This window comes from Harmonia axyridis, chromosome 1 (assembly GCF_914767665.1).
Source record: "Harmonia axyridis chromosome 1, icHarAxyr1.1, whole genome shotgun sequence".
NCBI classification, from domain to species: domain Eukaryota; kingdom Metazoa; phylum Arthropoda; class Insecta; order Coleoptera; family Coccinellidae; genus Harmonia; species Harmonia axyridis.
Window position 1 is genome coordinate 23817645 of NC_059501.1, and position 19913 is coordinate 23837557.

The following is a 19913-nucleotide window of genomic DNA, read 5'->3' on the forward strand; positions in this document are numbered from 1 at the left end:
CACGGCATATATTTATGCAATCTTGTGCGCGCTTAGACTGAATAAGGGGATTCTTCGAGCGCCGAGAGACTGAAGCATTCGCCAGTGTTACTTTATCAGTAGTTTTCTCACTTTTCTATGAAATCTATTGGTGAATGTTGGTAGTTTCAGAAATATCTTTCCAAGCTTGGCCAAAATGGCCAAGGATTTTTTATCAACGTCAGCATCTTTAGCTCCTGTTGAAAGATTATTTTCCAGAGTTGCTCTTACAGTTTCAAAAACCCGCAATAGGTTAGGCGACAAATCTATAAGATGCGTCATGCCTGGAGGTTTCTCAATATTAAGAAACTTTATTTTTTTATTATTTTTCATTTTGTTATGATTTATAGTGATTCAATTTATATTTCTATTTGAAAAAAGTTGATATTTTTGGCTCTTTTATACAATAAGTTTAATACACAGTAAAACTGCTAAAAATCAGGTAGCTTGATATGATTCAAGTACTTGATAAATAAATACTTCACTAGACTGGAGGTTGAAAAACTACTACTTGACTTAAGCTTGACTTGAAATCAAGTCAACACTTGGTGCTTGAAAAATTATTTTTGGCTAAATTTTTCAGAGTTCCTAGCATGTATATATTATAAAAAAGCAAGTTCAAGCTTCGTGTGAAATTTTTTGAAATTTTGGTATTAGAACCATATAAAATGTAAGCAGAAATCGAAAATGTTATAGTCAGTTCTAGCCCATGTATTGTCTCGACCTTTGGGTTGGGCCAGCGGTTAGCGACGATCTCCCCGAACTTGGCTGAAATGTTCCGATAAAAAAATCGATCCTTGATAGTGAGATGAAATATTCTGGAATGTGTGTTGATTGTATGATGAAAAAAAAAATTATACGAGATATTTTTATAAACTCTTTCGTTTCATCAATAACAAATTTGAGGTGATAAATGACTGTGCTGATGTTGATTCAGTAATTAATTATTGAACTTCGGGGGTACATTTTTTGAAAACTAAGGGGATTAGGAAGGTTGATTTTCAACTTGTGTTAAGAACACTGAATAGAATATATTGAAGCACAAATCTACAATATTGAAAGAAGTTTATTTCCACTGATATATCTGGAATACATGGTAGTTAACATTTAATTGTAGCTATTATCAAGCAATTCGTCTCTATATCATCATGAAATAAGTGATATAAACAATATAAATTGATTTATCTTATTCCATCTGTAAAGAATTTTTAGATTTTCGAGTTGCAAAACCGGATGCCCCCGAAATACAAAATACAGGAGCTTATCAGTTGACTTGTCTATATTGCAATAGCATATGATCAGACTAGACGTTTGTTGAAAACTAAGAAGATCAAACAAATTCTACGAAAAATAAGAAATCTTCCATCTAGCAACCTAGTGTTTAGAGATTAGTGCTAAATTTCAAAATTTAATACGATATCTAAACAAACTCATAACGAACCCACAATTACGTAGGTTAAATATACTTGCTGTTAGCCAGGAAAGCCCAATTCATTTGTAACAGATATTTCTCAACGACCTTAAGATTCTTGAGATGTTATTTCTACTACTTCTGTTAGTTTCACTGTTTCGTTTGAAGATGAACGAGAGTTCGAAACTGCAGTCAAGATACTCACATAAAAATAGTGGTTGTAAAAACATAGTAGATAAAAACTAATATACTCGTATATGTCAACATAAAAAAATATTTGCAATATTTTGAAGGATGAATATTTATTTTAGTCGTTATTCATTTATATTAACATTTATATCATGATGAGAAAAAATGGTCGGTACTGTTTTCATTCCATTTCATTCATTTGCTTGTCATTCCATAGAACACCATATGGTTACCCATTTATTTTGCTACAATAACACCAGATGGACCAGAGACCACTGAACCACCATAAGGAAGAGGAACAAAACCAGAGTAAAAGCCAGGTGCATAATATGATTTGGATCCGGGAACTACAGTTGGTACTACGTAAGGTGAATTGTCAGCATATTTATAAAAAGTTTGAGTAGATGGAGCAATCAAAACTGATCCATCATCAGATACGACTCCTCCAGATGCAAAACTGTCAATCGAGCTTCCATCAGGACCTGCGATTACAGTTTTCACACTTGGTCCTTGAATTCCTGTAGTAACTGGTACTGAATTGGTAGCAACCAATTTTAGAGCTCCATATCCATTTTTGATCAATCCTTCAACGTTGGAATTTCTCAAGATGGGGATATGATAACTTCCTACAATTGGTGAAACACCTCCAACCACATTTCCTCCATATTTTATATCGTGAACCACACTACCATCTGGACCCACATTGACTGTTCCAAAACTTGGACCTTGCAAGATCTCAGTAGCCGATGAAAGGGCCAAGAGGGCTAGTGAAACGATGGCCTGTTATAAAAAAAATGTATGAGTATTCTGAAGAATTTTGGAAGGATTTATGTTTTGGTTAACTATTTATGACATAAACCTTTGGAACTATTTTCATATTTTTCATATTGAAATACATATATCGAATCCTAAAATCAAGTGAAAAATTCATCTGTTCACCATCCATAGCTTTCTCACGAACTATGGATGCTTTTTATATAAAAAAAAAAAACATCAAACTGATCCTTCTAGCTAAAGAATACGCTTTTAAGAGCGAATAAACAAGAAAACAAAATCGAAAAAATGTATTTCTCTAAATGCAACCTATAAACATGAAATTGAAAACATGTATTGTTATGATGATATTGAATTATTGGCCAGTTGCACCATTTGCCTAAACATTGATTAAAAATTTAAACATTGATTTTTTTCTGATTTCTTAAGATAAATCAGAAAAGCAACCAGCTTTTCACAAAAGTTCATATTGATTGTATAACCAGAATAATAGAAAATTCAAGAAGAATATAAAAAGCCCAATATTTCTGTAACAACAGATAGGATGAAGCTCAAATTTAATAACTAGAATGTTCATGTCGAATTTCGGGAGAAGTCCTTGTCAAGAGTAGTTAATTGACAAGAATGACATTTCAATTTATCACATTTCATTTAATCCTATATTCCGTTCTCTGATGTGCAATGAGTGGACAGACACTCAAAATCATCAGACCTCACGTCAGTGCTGTCCTGATTTTTTCGATTTTATTATCTGTTTTCAATGATTTGGGATATTGCACGAGAAAATAAAAAATCATAGTGAGAAAATTCTGGTGTTTTTCAAAAAATCAGTAAATAATCATTAAATATCATCAAATATATGAAATAAATGTTACTTACGTATTTATTCATTTCTACGTTGATGTTCTGGATTGAAAATGGAACTGATTGTTAATTCGGTTATGTCTCCTCTTTATATCACAAAAAACTCTATTGAAAAATAGGGAGATAGCCAGTGATAATATGTAATCTTCACTTGTCATAAAAAATACATTTGGAATGAAGAATCTGAATTCCGAAGAAACCAGTTGCTCCAAATGAGATTTAAACTTGAAACATAAATTCTAAATTATTAACTAGTAGGTTATCAGATATCTCATTTAATGGAAATTGATAGATTAGTAGTAAGCAGCATATAACTCTCATTATTAGAAATTTTTCACACAGAATATAACATAAAACTTGATAATTGATTTTCAATTTCCATTTGGAACTTCGATGTATGAAAGTTTGACAATAAAATTTAATTCTCACCAATTACAAATATTTGTACGAAAATAATTCTTCAAGAATTTTCTTATAATAAAAAAAATAATTCCTCCGTTGTTTTTCGAAAACGGTTCATTTTATCGACTATAAACAAGAGTTCTTTTTTTCAGCTTAATGTGCAAGCTATCCAAATTTGTTTTTTTCTACTTCTTATCATACAGGGTGTTGAAAATGTAAGCATTAAAATGTATAACCTAGTCCGACTCTGGTATACTAATAGAGCTAATTTGAATTTGAGAGCACTGTTTTGAGAGGTCCTTACTACTTTTCATCATATCACTTAAATGGATTTCCAGAGACGTCATTTAGGAGGCCGTATCTCCACAAGAAGGGCTGCTAGGAAAAAAAATTATGGGAACTTGTCATCTTATTTTTTTATATTTTATCTGAATCCGAGAGATTTCCCACATTTTCCCGGGCACCCTGTATAATTATAGGCTGGCCTTTCATTATTCCATCTTCCAAAATATTTATCCTCTTAAAGATTTCGCAAATTAATCTTCAGGAGAATTAGGTCCCACTATAATTACATTTTACACGATTCTCATGTCTTGAAATTAGGTTGACCAATCTTTTATTCATAAAGTGGCCTAAGCCAATTCCATAGAATCACGAAAAAAACCCTATCTGGTCATGAATTTTCCACTCGACTCGACCTCCACGGAAAATTCCATTATTAGCGTTTATAATTAAACAACATTGAATTGGATTTCGATCCACTTAATCATTCTTCAATTCCGGAAGAATTACTTCGGAGTATGCCATTCGATTCCGGTGTTATATTCAGTGCTCATTAAGAGTGAAATTACTTACCTGAGTTCAGCTCCAGAGCAGTGTTAAAATAGTCTAACCTTTATTGCTTCTTATTAGGCAGAAAGCAGTAAGGATTTGTTCAAATTACTCGCCGTTTCGCTCTATGCTTTTCGGAGTGAGCGTTAAAACGCAAATTTCTGTAAATTATTTGCCGTTTCTGCGTAATTGAATTGAATATCCAGATAAAAATAGTGCCAAGTCGTTCCCAAATGATGATTATAATTTTTGCAACACCTTTAGTATGATATAGCCAGTTATCTCAGAATTCTTACTCCCAGAAGAAATTATTTTTCATTTTCAAGCAATATGCTATCCTCATGAATCTTATATGTTTGGAAGTCCCAAAGCTGAGTAAACTCTTGTACACGTCAAGGTATCGAAGAAATAATATTTGCGATATTTGCTCATTCCTTTGAAAATATCATGAATATTAAATTTATCGGAGTATGCGGAAACAAGGTTCAATATTGATGATAATAATAATAAATGCTTTATCGATCCTATTAGACAATACAGTATAGAGAAGCCAATTCCACAAGAAATAAAATAAAACTTTTTATACGACTGCAATCAAATATCGTCTTTATTTTATCATTATCGTTTATACAATACAAAAGAGTCGGAATGATATGTGCAAAAATCAATAGAGAATTATACTGAACGATTGAAACCTGTGTAGAATTATTTCCCACAGCTCATAAAGGGTGTTTTTTTTCGAGGTTTATAACTTCAAGTTGGCATTACTGTTGAAGATGGCAACCGATTTAACAGGCGTCAAGTGATTTATTCTCAGTTTGGTTTGGCAATTCATCATGAATAGACTCACGCCTGAACAACGCTTGCAAATAGTGCAATTTCATTTCGAAGATAATGGTTCTGTGTTCCCGATTTTCAAAATCGAATTTTGTTTAGCGATGAAGCGCACTTCTGGTTGAATTGCTACGTCGACAAACAAAACTGCCGCATTTGGAGTGAAGCTAATCCTCAAGTGTAAGTCCAAACACCGTTACATTCAGAAAAACTGATTGTTTGGTGCGCTTTATGGACTGGTGGAATCATTGGTCCGTACTTCTTCAAAAACGATGATGGCCAGAACGTTACAGTCAATGGTAATCGGTATAGAGCCATGATTACTAACTTTTTCATTCCTGAATTGAACAACCATGATGTCCAGAAGCTGTGGTTCCAACAAGATGGCGCAACATATCACACAGCTCGTGTGACGATTTATTGAAAGACATGTTTGGTGACCGCCTAATTTCACGTTTTGGACCTGTGAATTGGCCTCCAAGATCTTGTGATTTAACACTGCTAGACTACTTTCTGTGGGGCTATGTAAAGACATTGGTCTATGCGGATAAGCCACAAACCCTTGGCCATTTGGAAGACAACATTCGCCGTGTTATTGCCGATATACGTCCACAAATGTTGGAAAAGGTCATCGAAAATTGGAGGTGCAGATTGGACTACATCCGAGCCAGCCGTGGCGATCATATGCCAGAAATCATATTTGAAATGTACTGCCCCAAGATTATCTTGCAGATGAATAAAATTCATGTCAATCGAATAATCCATCGTTGTTTTATTGCCATTTAAAGTTCTATAGCTCTAAAAAAACACCCTTTACTATGTGAAATGATTCTGCAGGCTGCTAGACCAATGAAATCGGGCGTTTGCTATGGAAACGTAGAAAATGCATAGTATCAATGAAGGAATCTTCAAATAAATGACTCACTACAAAATTAACTTTCATGATCACATCAAGATAACCAAGGTAGATAGTCATACATTCAACTATTAAATAATAATATAACATAACATTAAATTGTTTTTATTATTTTTAATATGGTTCAAATCCTTAATGATCATTGTGAAATTTATTTATTATTCAAATGGAGTATATGACAGAGGACAAACCCAAAAATATGAACTCACCAATAGTGTTTAAAGATTAAAAATACAAAGAGGGATTCGTATACTATATAGGGGTGGTAAGGACAGGTTTAGATATGTTATGATGCCTACAATTCTGCAAGCAATTGAAAGTCAACATACTTTTGCTAACGAATCCATGGTTAATAATTTCGAAGTAAATGAAAACAAGCTGACATTTTCGGCTTCAAGGAGAAGTAGAAAAAGAATTTTTATATACCTTTACCATGATTTATACAGGGTGAGTCTTTGACTTGTACATATATTTTAACCGAAGATTCTTGAGGTCAAAAGAAACACTTTTTTCATTTACCATTTTTTCCGATTCGGCCCTGTTAAAAAGATATAGCCATTTTAAATTTTCATAATGAGCTAATTCACCCCTGGTAACCGGAACACTGAAGTTTTCGCAAGTATAAGATATACAATTTGAACCTTGGAAATAAGCTACTAGATTGGAAAAACCATCATAAACTCACTTTTAACATTCCATTTGTTGAACAAAGTAGTATTTATAATACAATTATCCCAATTTCATTGACGATAAAGATTAAATATTTTTCTCTTGATTTTCTATTTCATTTTCGATAATCATAACGAATTGAGCTCGCTACCACCCATATTAGCTTAGCTCTGATAGTCATACTTCACATCCATTCATTTATTATATCGCATTTATAATATATCGTTGTTTATTTCATTTCGTACAATTAACCTCACATTCTCAAATAAATCTGTAAAAGTTCTAACACAGACTAGTTGTCTGTGGTTTTAAGTTTGAACCTTGAATTTCGAGTGTTGCAAATTTAAACACAGCAGTTCGAATAATCTATGTTCTAACCTAAAATATTCATTTACACTTTTTACAGATTACACTGTTGTTATTATGATATTTGATATTATGATTATTATGTTAGCTTGCAATGAAAATCATCGAAGATTTGAAGAATCCCAATAGAATATTGAAGTTCCATACATATTTTCAAGAAATTTAAAAACAATTTCCAAAATAATTGTGTGGATATAAAATAAATAAGTATGCATTCTGATAGAAAGTAATTCCTTTATGAAATGAAGCATTTGATTTGTTTCAACTATCTCATAAAAATAATGATCTGCATCAATATTTTTGAAGCCACCAGTGTGAAAATATGGAAATGAAGTTTTATGGCTCTGTAATCAATGGAAAATGTTAGACTCCACTTGTAATCAAATTTGTTCTATAATATGTACCTACATTATAGCCAACTCTACTACTTGATGCATCTTGATTTTGCCATTGAAAATAAATGAGAAGTATTCAATATAAATATCCACAGTTGAATATCCTGTTCCTTTCAACTCACCTATTTGTTTTCATATTCAAACAATTATGGCACTCTTGGAAGTATGTCAATCATATGCTCTAGGATGAATTTATGGAATATCAAAAGAATAAAAGTATTTAATCTCAATCACATGAAAATGTGTCTAGTGTGTACTTAGTGGTATGTTTCGATGTGAGTTTGAATGACCCTCGAAGAATACAGTATTGTTCGATAGCAGCAGTCTTTAGTGGGATATTGACTGTTGCCATTATAATGGGACTATTTTGTGAAAACTTTTTTGAACATGGGCTTTATGGGAAATCTGGACTTTTCAAAATAGAATGTTGATTTTAATGAAGTATCTTCTTATTATAAGAGCTGTGTCAAAGTTCAGTTATTTGTTATCAAATAGAAGAGTTGAGGTGAGCTTATTCAAATAACTTCATTTTCAAACTAAGTTGGCTAGTACTTCAATTCTAAAATCTGAGAACATGACATCATAGTAAATATTCATTTCTGTGGTTTTTTTTCCACAACAGAACAGAGTTGCATTTAGCCAAAGTACCCAATTTTTCGAATTTCACAGATAATTTTTTTTTTTAAGATCAAGTTACTCGAAAACGGCGCTTTGTAGGAGAAAATATGAAGAATACTTTTATTTTTCAAATTAGCCAAATATTGTTCAATGAACGTTCAAATTATTTTTAAGAGTTGGGTTGTTCGAATTTATGGTATTTTTATGTGATGTAATGTTCATAATGAAGAAACTGAAAGATGTGTAGGGAATCTTGTGTTCGGATAAGATGTATCACATCAAGGAAAGCTTTATTCCAAAAATCATTTCCTTCAATAGAACCATTTACGAGATATAGCTGAAAATCACATTTTTTTATCGATTTTCAACAGCCTGTATCTTTGTAACCGGGCCGAATCGGAAAAAACTATAAAGGAAAAAAGTGTTTCTTTTGACCTCAGGAATCTTCGGTTGAAATATATGTACAAGTCAAAGACTCACCCTGTATAGTGGCAAGTGATTTATTAATGATATGAATGAAAGAGGTCTTAGCACGGAGCCCTGAGGACTCCTTAAATCTGATTTATATTTGTTACTTTCCAATTATTATTACAACATGGGGTCGAGCATTGTCATGCATGCTGTAAAATCACTTCATCATGTCTCTCGTAGTATTGCGGCCGTTTGTCTTTCAATGCTCAGCTCAAACGCATTAATTGCGCTCGATAAAGATTACCTGGTTTTGTTTCAGTCGGTTTTAACAACTCATAATTCACTACACCGCACCAAATACTGAGCATGACTTTGGAACCGTGAATATTCGGTGTAGCCGTCGACGTGAAAGCATGGCCAGGATATCCCCATGATTTTCTGCGCTTGGGATTATCGTAATGAGCCCAGTTTGTGTACCAAGTCACGATGTGATACAAAAATTCCTTTCATATTCGCCTTGCAAGCAGCTGTTTACAAGCAAACAAACGTCGTTGAACATCTATCGGCTTCAACTCGTACGGCACCCAATTTCCTTGTTTCTGAATCACGAGTTTCAGGCGTTTTGAAATGACTTGTTGCGTCACTCCCAATGATCCTGCAAATTCTTGTTGCGTTTGACATGAGTCTTGAACAAGTTACGCCTCCAATTCTGGACCTTCTCTCTTCCATCGCCATGCTTGTGAGCTGATATGTTTAATCGAGAATAACTTTATGAAGCAGACACAAATCGACTAATATTTCTATGGCGTTATGTTTACAAATACCTTAGCCTATTGTATGACATCCACGATCTCTTTATTTCGACTTCCACTTACCGCTATAGCCATCTATTGCAAAACGGCGGAAGCAAAGTTGTACACCTAATATATTCGTTCACATCTTTCCTCAATCTTCCTTCAACGATAGCGAAAAATAAGTAATAGATACATAATAGAACTTCTCGAGTAAATAATGAACAATCAAAGAATACAAGCGTTAACTTCATTACTTATCTCTTCGAAAGAGATAAAATCGATTTCGCCTGAAAGCGTGGAAGAAAATAAGAAATTGGTTTGCTTAAATAAAAAGTGAAGTAATGCCTGGAGGCGGAGGCGTGATTAGGATATCGAGAAGGGTTTGTTAAGTGTCTAACTATGTTACAGAAACCGAATCAGAGTGGAAAAGGCGAAAGAAATAATTGATGATGCTTTTTGGCTCTCCTCCTATTATTTCCTAGGTATCGCTGTAAGTTCTTCGATCTGTCGATATTGCTAGTAGGATGAGTTATTTTTAGATGGGATTAGAGACAGGGTGTTGGCGGATGTGGGTGTTACTACCTACTGTGTTCAAGGGTGTTCTGGTTTTTTGAATGGGTGGGATATTTTAATTCTAGTCACAGTTATTTTGGTGTCGACATTGCACCTTCATATGGATCTTCCTTAATCTTAATGATGGAATCGTTCTGTTCTTCAATGAAATCGTCCAATTTTTCTGGAAAGCTATCTTGTAGGCTGTGGAGGTAGTAAAATTTTATGATTCTGTTCCAACCTAGAACTTCAAAAATTGAAAATATATTTCCACTAATTCTACGTATCTCATTGTTTTATGGTTCCAAAAACATCAATACTTGTGTAATAACCTGAATCATCGATATAACCAAGTTTCCGTGTCGGTTTATGTTCTTTCAACTCCTGGAAGAGTGACTTTCTATTGGTCTCGGAGATAAATAATTTTTGAGAATCCAAAAGGTCTTACTGTGGATTCAGCCCGTCGCTTTAATGGACAAGTCTTGCTGTTTACTATATTTCTTCTTCTTCTTTCTTAGAATTAGATTCTAGGTAATTGACGTCACATCGATTTTGAATTAACTAAAATAAAGATTAAACTAACATAAACATTTAACGTCAGTGGGCTCAAAATCCTAGATCTTTCTGATGGGTACAAATATATGAAATGATTCATTACTCCAACAAAATAAAACTTTTACTTGCCTTCACCTCACCAAAAATTCTTCGAAGTACATAGGCGCACAACTTTGTTAACACCGTTTTTTCCCGAAATTCGATGTTTCATGGTAAAAAACTGGTTAAACATTTATGATTCAAAGTATTGTCCATCGCTACTTTCTCCCATCTTTCGGGCAGCGTACTAATCCCGCGTTGAAAAAACTGGTCTTCTCTTGAAGCGATCCACGAATCGATCCAATTTTTTAGTTCTTCATAAGACCGAAAGTGCTGGCCAGCCAGGCCGTGTACCGTTGATCGAAACAGGTGATAGTCCGAGGGAGCAACGTCTGGAGAATACGGCGGGTGGAGGACTTCCCATTTTAACGTTCCAAGTATGTCTTGAACACTTTCGCAACATGGGGTCGAGCATTGTCATGCTGTCATTCTTGTAGTGCCGCCGCTTACTTGTCAATGCTCGGCTAAAACACATTAATTTCGCTCGATAACGATCGCCTGAGATTGTTTCAGTCGCTTTTAACAACTCATAATACACTACGCCGAGCTGGTTGCACCAAATACTGCGACGGTTTAGCCGTCGACCTGCTTATCCCATATGATTATCTGAGCTTGGATTATCGTGATGAGCCCATTTTGTGTCTCCAGTCATGATGCGATGCAGAAATCCCTTCCGTCTTTGCCTTGCAAGTAGCTGTTCACAAGCAAACAAACGCCGTTCAACATCTCTCGGCTTCAACATGTACGGCATCCAATTTCCTTGTTTCTGAATCATTCCCATACTTTCAGGCGTTTTCAAATAGCTTGATGCGTTACTCTTGATGATCTTGCCAATTTTCGTTGCCTTTGACTCAAGTCTTGATCAAGTAACGCCTCCAATTCTGCAACTTCGAGAACCTTCTCTCTTGATTCACCTTCGATTTGTAAATCACCGTTCTTGAAGCTTTGAAACCACTCTCGGTACGTTCTTCCACTAATAGCAGCCTCATCATAGGTATTTGAGAGCATTCGATGAGCCTCAGCCGCAGACTTTTTCATATCAAAGCAGAAAATTAAAACACCCCTCAAATTACCAGAATTTGGCTCGTAAGCTGACATGTTTAATCAAGAATAACTTTATGATGCAGACACAAATCGACTTATATTTCGATGGCGTTATGTTTACAAATACCTAAGCTTATTATATGACATCTACGATCCATTTATTTCGACTACCTCCTTCCGCTGCAGACATCTATTGCAAAACGGCGGAAGTAAATTTGTACACCTTTTATAAAACTCAATTTTTCTATATTTTTTTCGGGATAACTTGAGGAAACTGGTTATTCATTACCGGACACTTCTGACAGTTGCTACCCCAAGTTGTTCAGCAATGGATGACGAGTGTTTTCAAGTTCCCTCGAAGAAATTTTAAAAATTTGAGCTTTTTACTTCAACCAAATCAAGGTTCTAATACACCAATACTACTTGTACCTGCCAAAGTAACCACAACCCAAACTCCACAGTCGTCTCTACCTGTATAGGGGACATGCCCAGAAAAACTTTGAGCTTTCATAAAATGACGAGGGTCTGGATGGCGTTGGCTCTTGGGCTTCAACATTCCTGCTACCGCCTCAGAATTGCAACTTTGTAGCAGAATATTATAACAAGGAAAAGTTCATCTTCAATTTTCGAAATTGAGGGGCTCAGTGATGTTCACTATCCATATCCACAATAACTATTATCTATCGAATCGTAGGAAAACAATTTCTAATGCTCACAATCCAATATCCGTGAAAACAATGCCGATGAGCACACTGTACGCAAACGGAATAGAAATGAGAGACAGGCTGGCCAACAGCGATGATGTCATCGATCCGGCACACAAACAAACATATCAGAAAGAAGCCACCTAAATATTTCATGCTGAAATGGGATTATCGCTCAAACTAGCATACAGCTCGTATTTTCAAATAATGTTTCAGTGTTTACTGCGATTCCGAGATCGCCACCAGTTTAGCGAGATAAAACTGAAAAACAATAACATTATTGTTGGCTGCGCAGTTATGTTGCAGCAATAAAGCCATAATATGGATTGTTTATTGACGTCTGAAAAAATTATGCGCTTTGATTCAGCACCACTTCCTGAATTCGTGCCTTCGTCTGGTGAAAATATAAGAGAACGGCGATGTTTGGTCATTTGCAGAGTTATTATTAAAAGTGCAGTTTATCCTCAATAATGATAGATAGAGAAGTCTTAACAAATTGTTAATAGTATCTACAAATCAATCTTTTTTCAGATTTGAAATAACATTACACAAAATGGCGAATGCGCTCGTTTTCCTGACCAGATATCATATCGTCAAAATGTGTGTTATTTAACAATTTCGATTTGGTTGAGTTCGTGAATTCGTATTTATAGATTTAGTGTGGAAAACTCCACACTTTTTCATGAAAAGTATTTCAGGAAAGCAAAAACGTAATTTAAGTGTAAATATTTTTTTTTAATTCAAATTGAAACGAATAGATGATTCAGGAAACGTGGAATATAGTAAACAATAAACGTGCTCAACTCAATTCTTATGAATGAATTATGTAATATTATATGAATTGAATTCAGTTTTCAAATTCTTCTGCTGAGTTGCTACTCCATAAAACGCTCAAAAAATTCGTTTTTTTTTCTTTGACATGATTGAATAAAACAGCCGAATATTTTTTCAAGAAGGATGAGTTGGAAAAGGTGAAATGAAATCGTTTCTCCTATATTTTGCATTCCACTCTGAGGAATCAACATTCTGATCAGAGAATTGAAAAGAAAAATAATCCGGAAGCCGCCCCAAGTGGCAATAAAACTCGGCAACGTTCAGCAAAGCGAACACCGACAAGATGAGTGCATGGTTTTTTTAGCGTCAATAACGCATAAACAGCACTGTGATGAGATCACGCAACATCTGAGTATTTATGAGTATAATGTTGCATCTTTGATGGTATTTGATATTAATTATTTGATTGAATTTGTCGATATTCTTTCCTGTTGTTGCTGACCGAATTGAATCTGATTCGGTATTTTGAATTTCTACACATGTGATTTTTGTTGATCAAGCTTGAAATGACGCCCTTGAATTTTGCCGCCCTAGGCAACCGCCTACCATGCCTTTAGGATGTTATTTTTTGTGCACATTTAGTGTAACAAGTATAAGCTTCGTCGAGAATTTCATTTCTATAGCTTGATGAATACCATGGAGATCACAGATAGAATATCGAAAAAATAAACCAAAAATTTTGTTATGAAATCATATTGGCTCTCCAGAGCACCAATAATTGTTGTATCTAAGGAAATATTATACATAATAAACAATATATATTCTAAATTTTCATTTTCTTCTTTTCAGATCAACTTTGATGGATAGTTAGAATATTATGTAAGAAGTGGGTGACAAACAATGGAACACTTACTAATGGAGTGCGTTAAAATAAGGAGACTCCTCTTCCTCCTTATCGTAGTGGTGAGTTATGAAATATTTCCATCGAATATAAAAAACTTTTCAATATCAGCATGGTGATATTAGAAAAATATTCATCAGTCCAGAATGATCCATCAGTCAATATTATACCAAAGATATTTTTCGGAATGAAGTGTACATAATACAAATGAAATATTTGAAACAATAATTTCCGAAATTCATTTTATATTCATTATTTTTTTTTGTTAGAATTTCTAAATATTATACATTATTCAGAAATTGACAAATGAAAATTATTAATTGGCATGTTAATCGAATTGTTTCATTTTATTTTGATTACACTTTACACTTACTTCTGTTGGTTTCTATAGAAACCACTGTGCTGTAACCTCATCCCGAAAATTCACACATCCATTTTGGGTAAAAAATTCTAGAATTGGACGAATGTTTTGAATTTGATCCAAATAACAATAAAACAAAAGTCGGAGTTCGAAATGATATAATAAAAGAGCTGGTATTAAAATAGGATGAAGACAATATTCAATTTTCTGAATTGAGTAAGATTATTGATGACAATTTCATTTGGCAGAAAAAAAATCTTCTTTGAACACGCTAGGAAATTTTCACTCTGTCTGGGGTATATATAAAGCGCCAGCATTAAGACGAAGAAGAAGAAGAAGATATAGAGCTACCAGTTGATTTTTTTTCATTTCGATTTCCTGATATACTTTCTAAACGTTTGGTTAATGAAACTAATCTGTATGCGCCCCAGGAAAGTGTTTTCTCCTGAAAATCTTGTATACCTACAACTCCTTGAGGAATGAAATATGGTAGCTATTATTGCTCAGTGGTTTCAATATTTTCAAGATCTAGGGGAAAAAATATTTCAAATAGATATTGGTCTTGAATGAATCCTATTGATGAAAAAAGGTAAAAAAATAACCCTCACAAAAAAAATTCAATTTTCCCCCTGAAGGGTTGAGTTAACAGACCAAACCAATTTTGAAGAATGAAATAAAAACGTTGAATTGGACAAACAAACAGAAGAGCCAATATCCCCAGATTTTCGAAATGTCAAGCGGTAACAAAAAGTTTTCTACAGATACCAAAATCTCTCTTGTCATTATCTACCTTAAGTGAAAAAATCATAGATATGTAGGCTTGGTTAATCGATCGTCTAGAGGTATGATTCGATTACCTGGCCTTTCGTCTTTTTCTCCGTGACTTTGTTGGATTTGTAATAATTAAACTCTTTTGAATTATTTACATCTATTTACAAAGCCACAATTATACAGTACAAACTCAGTATTGAGAAGATCTTAATTACGTCCAAATTACAAGTTTCTCACTACGGTACTGAATTTCGTCTTTAACTCCAGTTTAATTACTCGAAACGTCTTCGATTATCACGTCTTCGTCGTACTTCAAGTTTTCGGTCGTCTCGTCTCTAACTTGTTCACGACTCGTCTTAATCTAGTCCGCGAAACGTCTTTTCGTCTTACGCCATAAGTTGACCGCCCGAACTTAACTCGTCTTCGACTTAAGTTAAAACTGTACCGTCTGTATCCGTCTTTGGTTTAATTTGAACTGTGCTCTCTGCCGATTGGAACTACCATCTCTCGAATATCACACACTTAGGGGAAGGTACCATCCCCTAGTCCAATAAGAGCCTTTGCCGTACCGCCCCCAAAGATCTTCGCGGATTCCTGGAAATCGAATATTCTAGAAGGACTAGAACCTGATAAACAGATGTAACACATCTGGCATAACCGTCTTGTTCTGGAACTTTCCCAGCCCCAGTAAATCTCTTAAGTTTTACAACCGACATGACACATTCTTCGACATCCCGAAGAATAACACATCCTTTTTACATTATGTACAATAACAATTCGTTCCCTGTAAATCGATTGAAACTGTCATGCCCTCAACACTAAAAGAAACTAATAGGTCTCCAAGCATCCAGTTGACCATCTCAATTCGTTACAGGGAATAAAAACTGGATCCTACAGATATCCCTAAAAATTTTCACCACAGATTTCTCGCGTGAACTTGAAACCTGGGATCATTCTCTTCCTAATCTAGAGCATCAAAACTTGATAAAATATCATTCCTAAATGATTCTAGAGGATCTAGATCGCCGACGTTTCATGTTCCTTCCCGATGGGGATATTTCACGGTTTATCAAACCCTTACTAGCCTGTACCAAATGGCGAAAACGAAGAGGAGGAACGGAAGATAACCGCATCGTAGTATGACTTATCAACTAGACAAACCCACCCCCGCACGAACGTGATTTTCTACCCCTAACCTGTGGCTGAAATATAACGACCCCTGTTGCACGTGTGGCAGCCCATTGTATATCATTTAAAACTATGGAAGGACTCGACTTCCTGGTTCGGTGATATGGGAAAGGTCCCGGTAAAGAATCGATTCTTTCTGACAGGTCTACATTGATGTATGGGACTTTTTGGAGAGTCGATGTATTCTAAAAGGTGGATGCTGAATTTGGTTGGAAAGTCCCCTCTTTTAGGGTTGACCTTTCGGATTATTTATTGCATGAAATGTTGGAGTAGCGATCAAGTTAGATATGGACAAATACTGCAAATGTTACACACTGGTTAATAATTTGCTTCTGCTCGGAAAATATTCTATTATTGAAGATTTATACTTCAGATTTTTTCCCCAAACGATTCCGAATGTTTATTATTGAAAATAACAACCCATACAAGCAGAATACGTAGAGGGTGTTTTTAATAAATACGAACTTTAATGACAACTTCATCAGATCATTTTAAGACAAAAGTCATATAAGTAGGAGCCCGAAAAAGCTTTTTTTTGAGATACAAGGTGTTATAGTTTGATTTTTCAAAGTTTTTTCACATAGCACCTTCCTTTCACAACGCATCCAAGTCAAATTTGGAATTGGTATCCTAATCTGAAGTTTTCATCAAATGATATTCTAATATTGAATGAAATTCAAGAGTTATCCAGTGTCCGCTTCTTTTGAGTGGTGGGTCACTGGTAGTTTAGAACATATAAAATACTTTTGGCGATTAGAAAGAGTTATACATACAAAGACCGTCAGAGACAAAGAAAGGAAACCAAAATTACATAGGCTCATCCAATTTATTTTGCCAGTCGAGATTTTGAAATCGGAGACCAGAAAATGTTTTCATCTCAAAAGATCACAAGGATTCCTCTACGCTTTCGATAGACTGAAAACCAATAAAAATAAAAAATATCAGAATCAATACCTGAAACCACACACAGCTCAACACATTACTCATTTAGTTGGTTGGCGATATAACCTCTAGGGAGCGCTTCGATTATTGGATTTGCCAATAGAGCTCTAATATCTGGGAAGCGAACTTCCGATGGACTCACGATCACGATAAAGTATCATTAGCATAACAGGAGAATCAATAACGAGCAAATCTCATTACTCACTTATTATTAGATCATTGATGAAACCACATACAACTCAATCAAATATCCATACCGGTTTTCATTAACACTAAACGAGTATAACGCAAGATTTGTGAATATCGGGAATTTCACGTTTGACCATGTTCAACGCGCATGCTTTAGATTGAAAAACTGAATTTCACATAGGATTATCTGAATTATGAACGAAATACTCATAGCGAATTTCAGAAGAATCATATAAGAATTAATGGAGATTTCAAGGATATTCGGATACAAAGATACAGACAGACATGAAAATTTTTATATATCCACCTTCGGTAGACTCGGAAGCAATATAAATAATAAATATCTGAATCAATAGCACTTGAAACTACACACAGCTCCACGCATTACTCATTTAGTTAATTAGCGATATAGCCTCTAGAGAGCGTTTCGATAGGATTTGCCATTAGAGCTCTGATACTATACTCCAACAAGTAGAATGCAGGATTTGAAAATATCGGAAATTTTAAGTTCGACCATGTTTAACATACATGCTTTATATAGAAAAGCTATATGGGACCACCTGAAGCTCAAAAATCATAGCAAATTTCATTAATATCGTTTATGAATTGTTGGAGTAACGTTGATTTCAAGGATATGCAGATACACAGATCATCACACAGTCAAATACGAATCCAAAATAGCAAATGCATTCTGCCAGTGGAAATTTTGAAATGACTCACAAGCAATAAAAATTGATGATTTCGAAATCAAGAGCACCTGAAACTAAATACAGCTTAACGCATTACTGGTTTGGTAGGTTGGTTCTATAGCCCCTAGGGAGCGCTTCGATTATTGGATTTGCCAATAGAGCTCCAAAACCATTATATACCTGACTATGAATGAAATTCTCCATTCATTAGAAACTGATACAGAATATCTGGAAAGCGAATTCCTGAATGACCCACTACACAATCACGAAAAAATATCATTATCATAACGGGAGAATCAATAACGAGCAAATCTCATAACGCGTTGCCGTCGCAACAAACCCATTTGAAGGCATCGAGTTAAACGCATTGCATTCTATAAGCAGAACGCCTATCGCGTCTCTCTGCTTTCAATTTTCCACACGAACATGCCGTTCGGAAAATCGAACGATTTCCACGCAGTTCTAATGCCGGCATCGCGTTGGAGGAATTCCCATTCGGTATTTCAGATTTCCCCAATTCCTCGCAAGACTGAATCGCGTGTACGCGAGGCATTATTCTTCTGGAAGGCAGATTATTATTGAACTAATTCGGTCTACCTACCGAGAGCGGTTTTCCGAAGAACGAGTAGGTATAATGGAGTGTGTCGAAGTAGGCACGGAAGGTCTCTGGATAAATGAGATCTCCTACTGAGTGGCATCAATCAGTTTCTCGGTCTTCGTGGTGCTTTCTTAGTTATCGTGAAATTTTAGTTTATGGGCTTGCATAGTATGGATATTGACTTTCGGGTTATGTTACAGACGAAGAATATATTCCATACATATCAAAATTATTTTTATTTCTTAATTTTTTTCAAAATTATTTACAGAAAAGAGTAGAGGTAAAAAACGTTTGCATACAATATTAACAAAATCAACACAAAATTCTCAATAATCAATAATATATAATAATAATCATAATAAATAATAAAGTTCATTCATCCGGATAATATATACATAATAACAATAAATTCCATATATCACTAAACTAGATCAATCATCTACAAGATGATATAACCTATTCCCTAACACATTGACATTGAGTGAGTTCACTTCTACATTTCGCAAAGGATTCCAATCTTTGAAAACTTGGTTGGTTAGAAAATACTGTCTTAACGCGATAAAAAGAGATTGTAGAACTAAAATCATCCCTCTGATAAATGCAAACTCCTCCATGCCCTACAGAAGTACTGCTACAGATGGTTGGAGCCAGGATTTGGAAATGAAAATAATAGAGGGTTTGTAAGACTGCATGAAGACCATTAATTCAGCAAGTTTCGAGATTAGGGATTTTTATATCCTTGAATATTGAAATTTACAATCTACCCTTCACAAGAATTAAATATATGTGATGTGGTTAATATAAAATGACATGTAGAAGTTATCTATATTCTTCTCATTCACTAAACTTCAATTGAAATCAATTGGCCAAGTTTTCTGTTATCTCCTTCTGTTGAACTGGTTTTCTGCTAGTTGGCCTATGAAGCTGTTTTCATGACCTTCCAGATTTTGTTGATATTTTCTCGATGGTTTTTTGATTTCATCATTATGTTAATACAGGGTATTTTCAAATGATTATGTATGGTCAAATTGGAAACGTATACCATCTGTTAACG

The 19913-nt window shown here is 34.6% G+C and overlaps 2 protein-coding genes across 9 annotated transcripts in view; one reads left to right on the forward strand and one right to left on the reverse strand.

Annotated features, from left to right (window-relative positions):
• LOC123680079 (protein madd-4) overlaps nucleotides 1–19913 on the forward strand; it is a 583820-nt gene that overhangs the window by 234633 nt on the left and 329274 nt on the right. For all 8 annotated transcript variants that reach the window (XM_045617757.1, XM_045617782.1, XM_045617798.1 and 5 more), the window contains one exon: nucleotides 14070–14183. In XM_045617757.1, the coding sequence (XP_045473713.1) occupies nucleotides 14121–14183 (63 nt within the window). In that variant the 5' untranslated portion in view covers nucleotides 14070–14120. The remainder of the gene's footprint in view (nucleotides 1–14069; nucleotides 14184–19913) is intronic.
• LOC123680164 lies at nucleotides 1715–3425 on the reverse strand. Its single transcript, XM_045617933.1, has 2 exons — nucleotides 3272–3425; nucleotides 1715–2398 (listed from the first exon to the last, which is right to left on the reverse strand). The coding sequence occupies exons 1-2, from the start codon at nucleotides 3281–3283 to the stop codon at nucleotides 1856–1858; spliced, it is 555 nt and encodes a 184-aa protein (XP_045473889.1). The 5' UTR covers nucleotides 3284–3425; the 3' UTR covers nucleotides 1715–1855.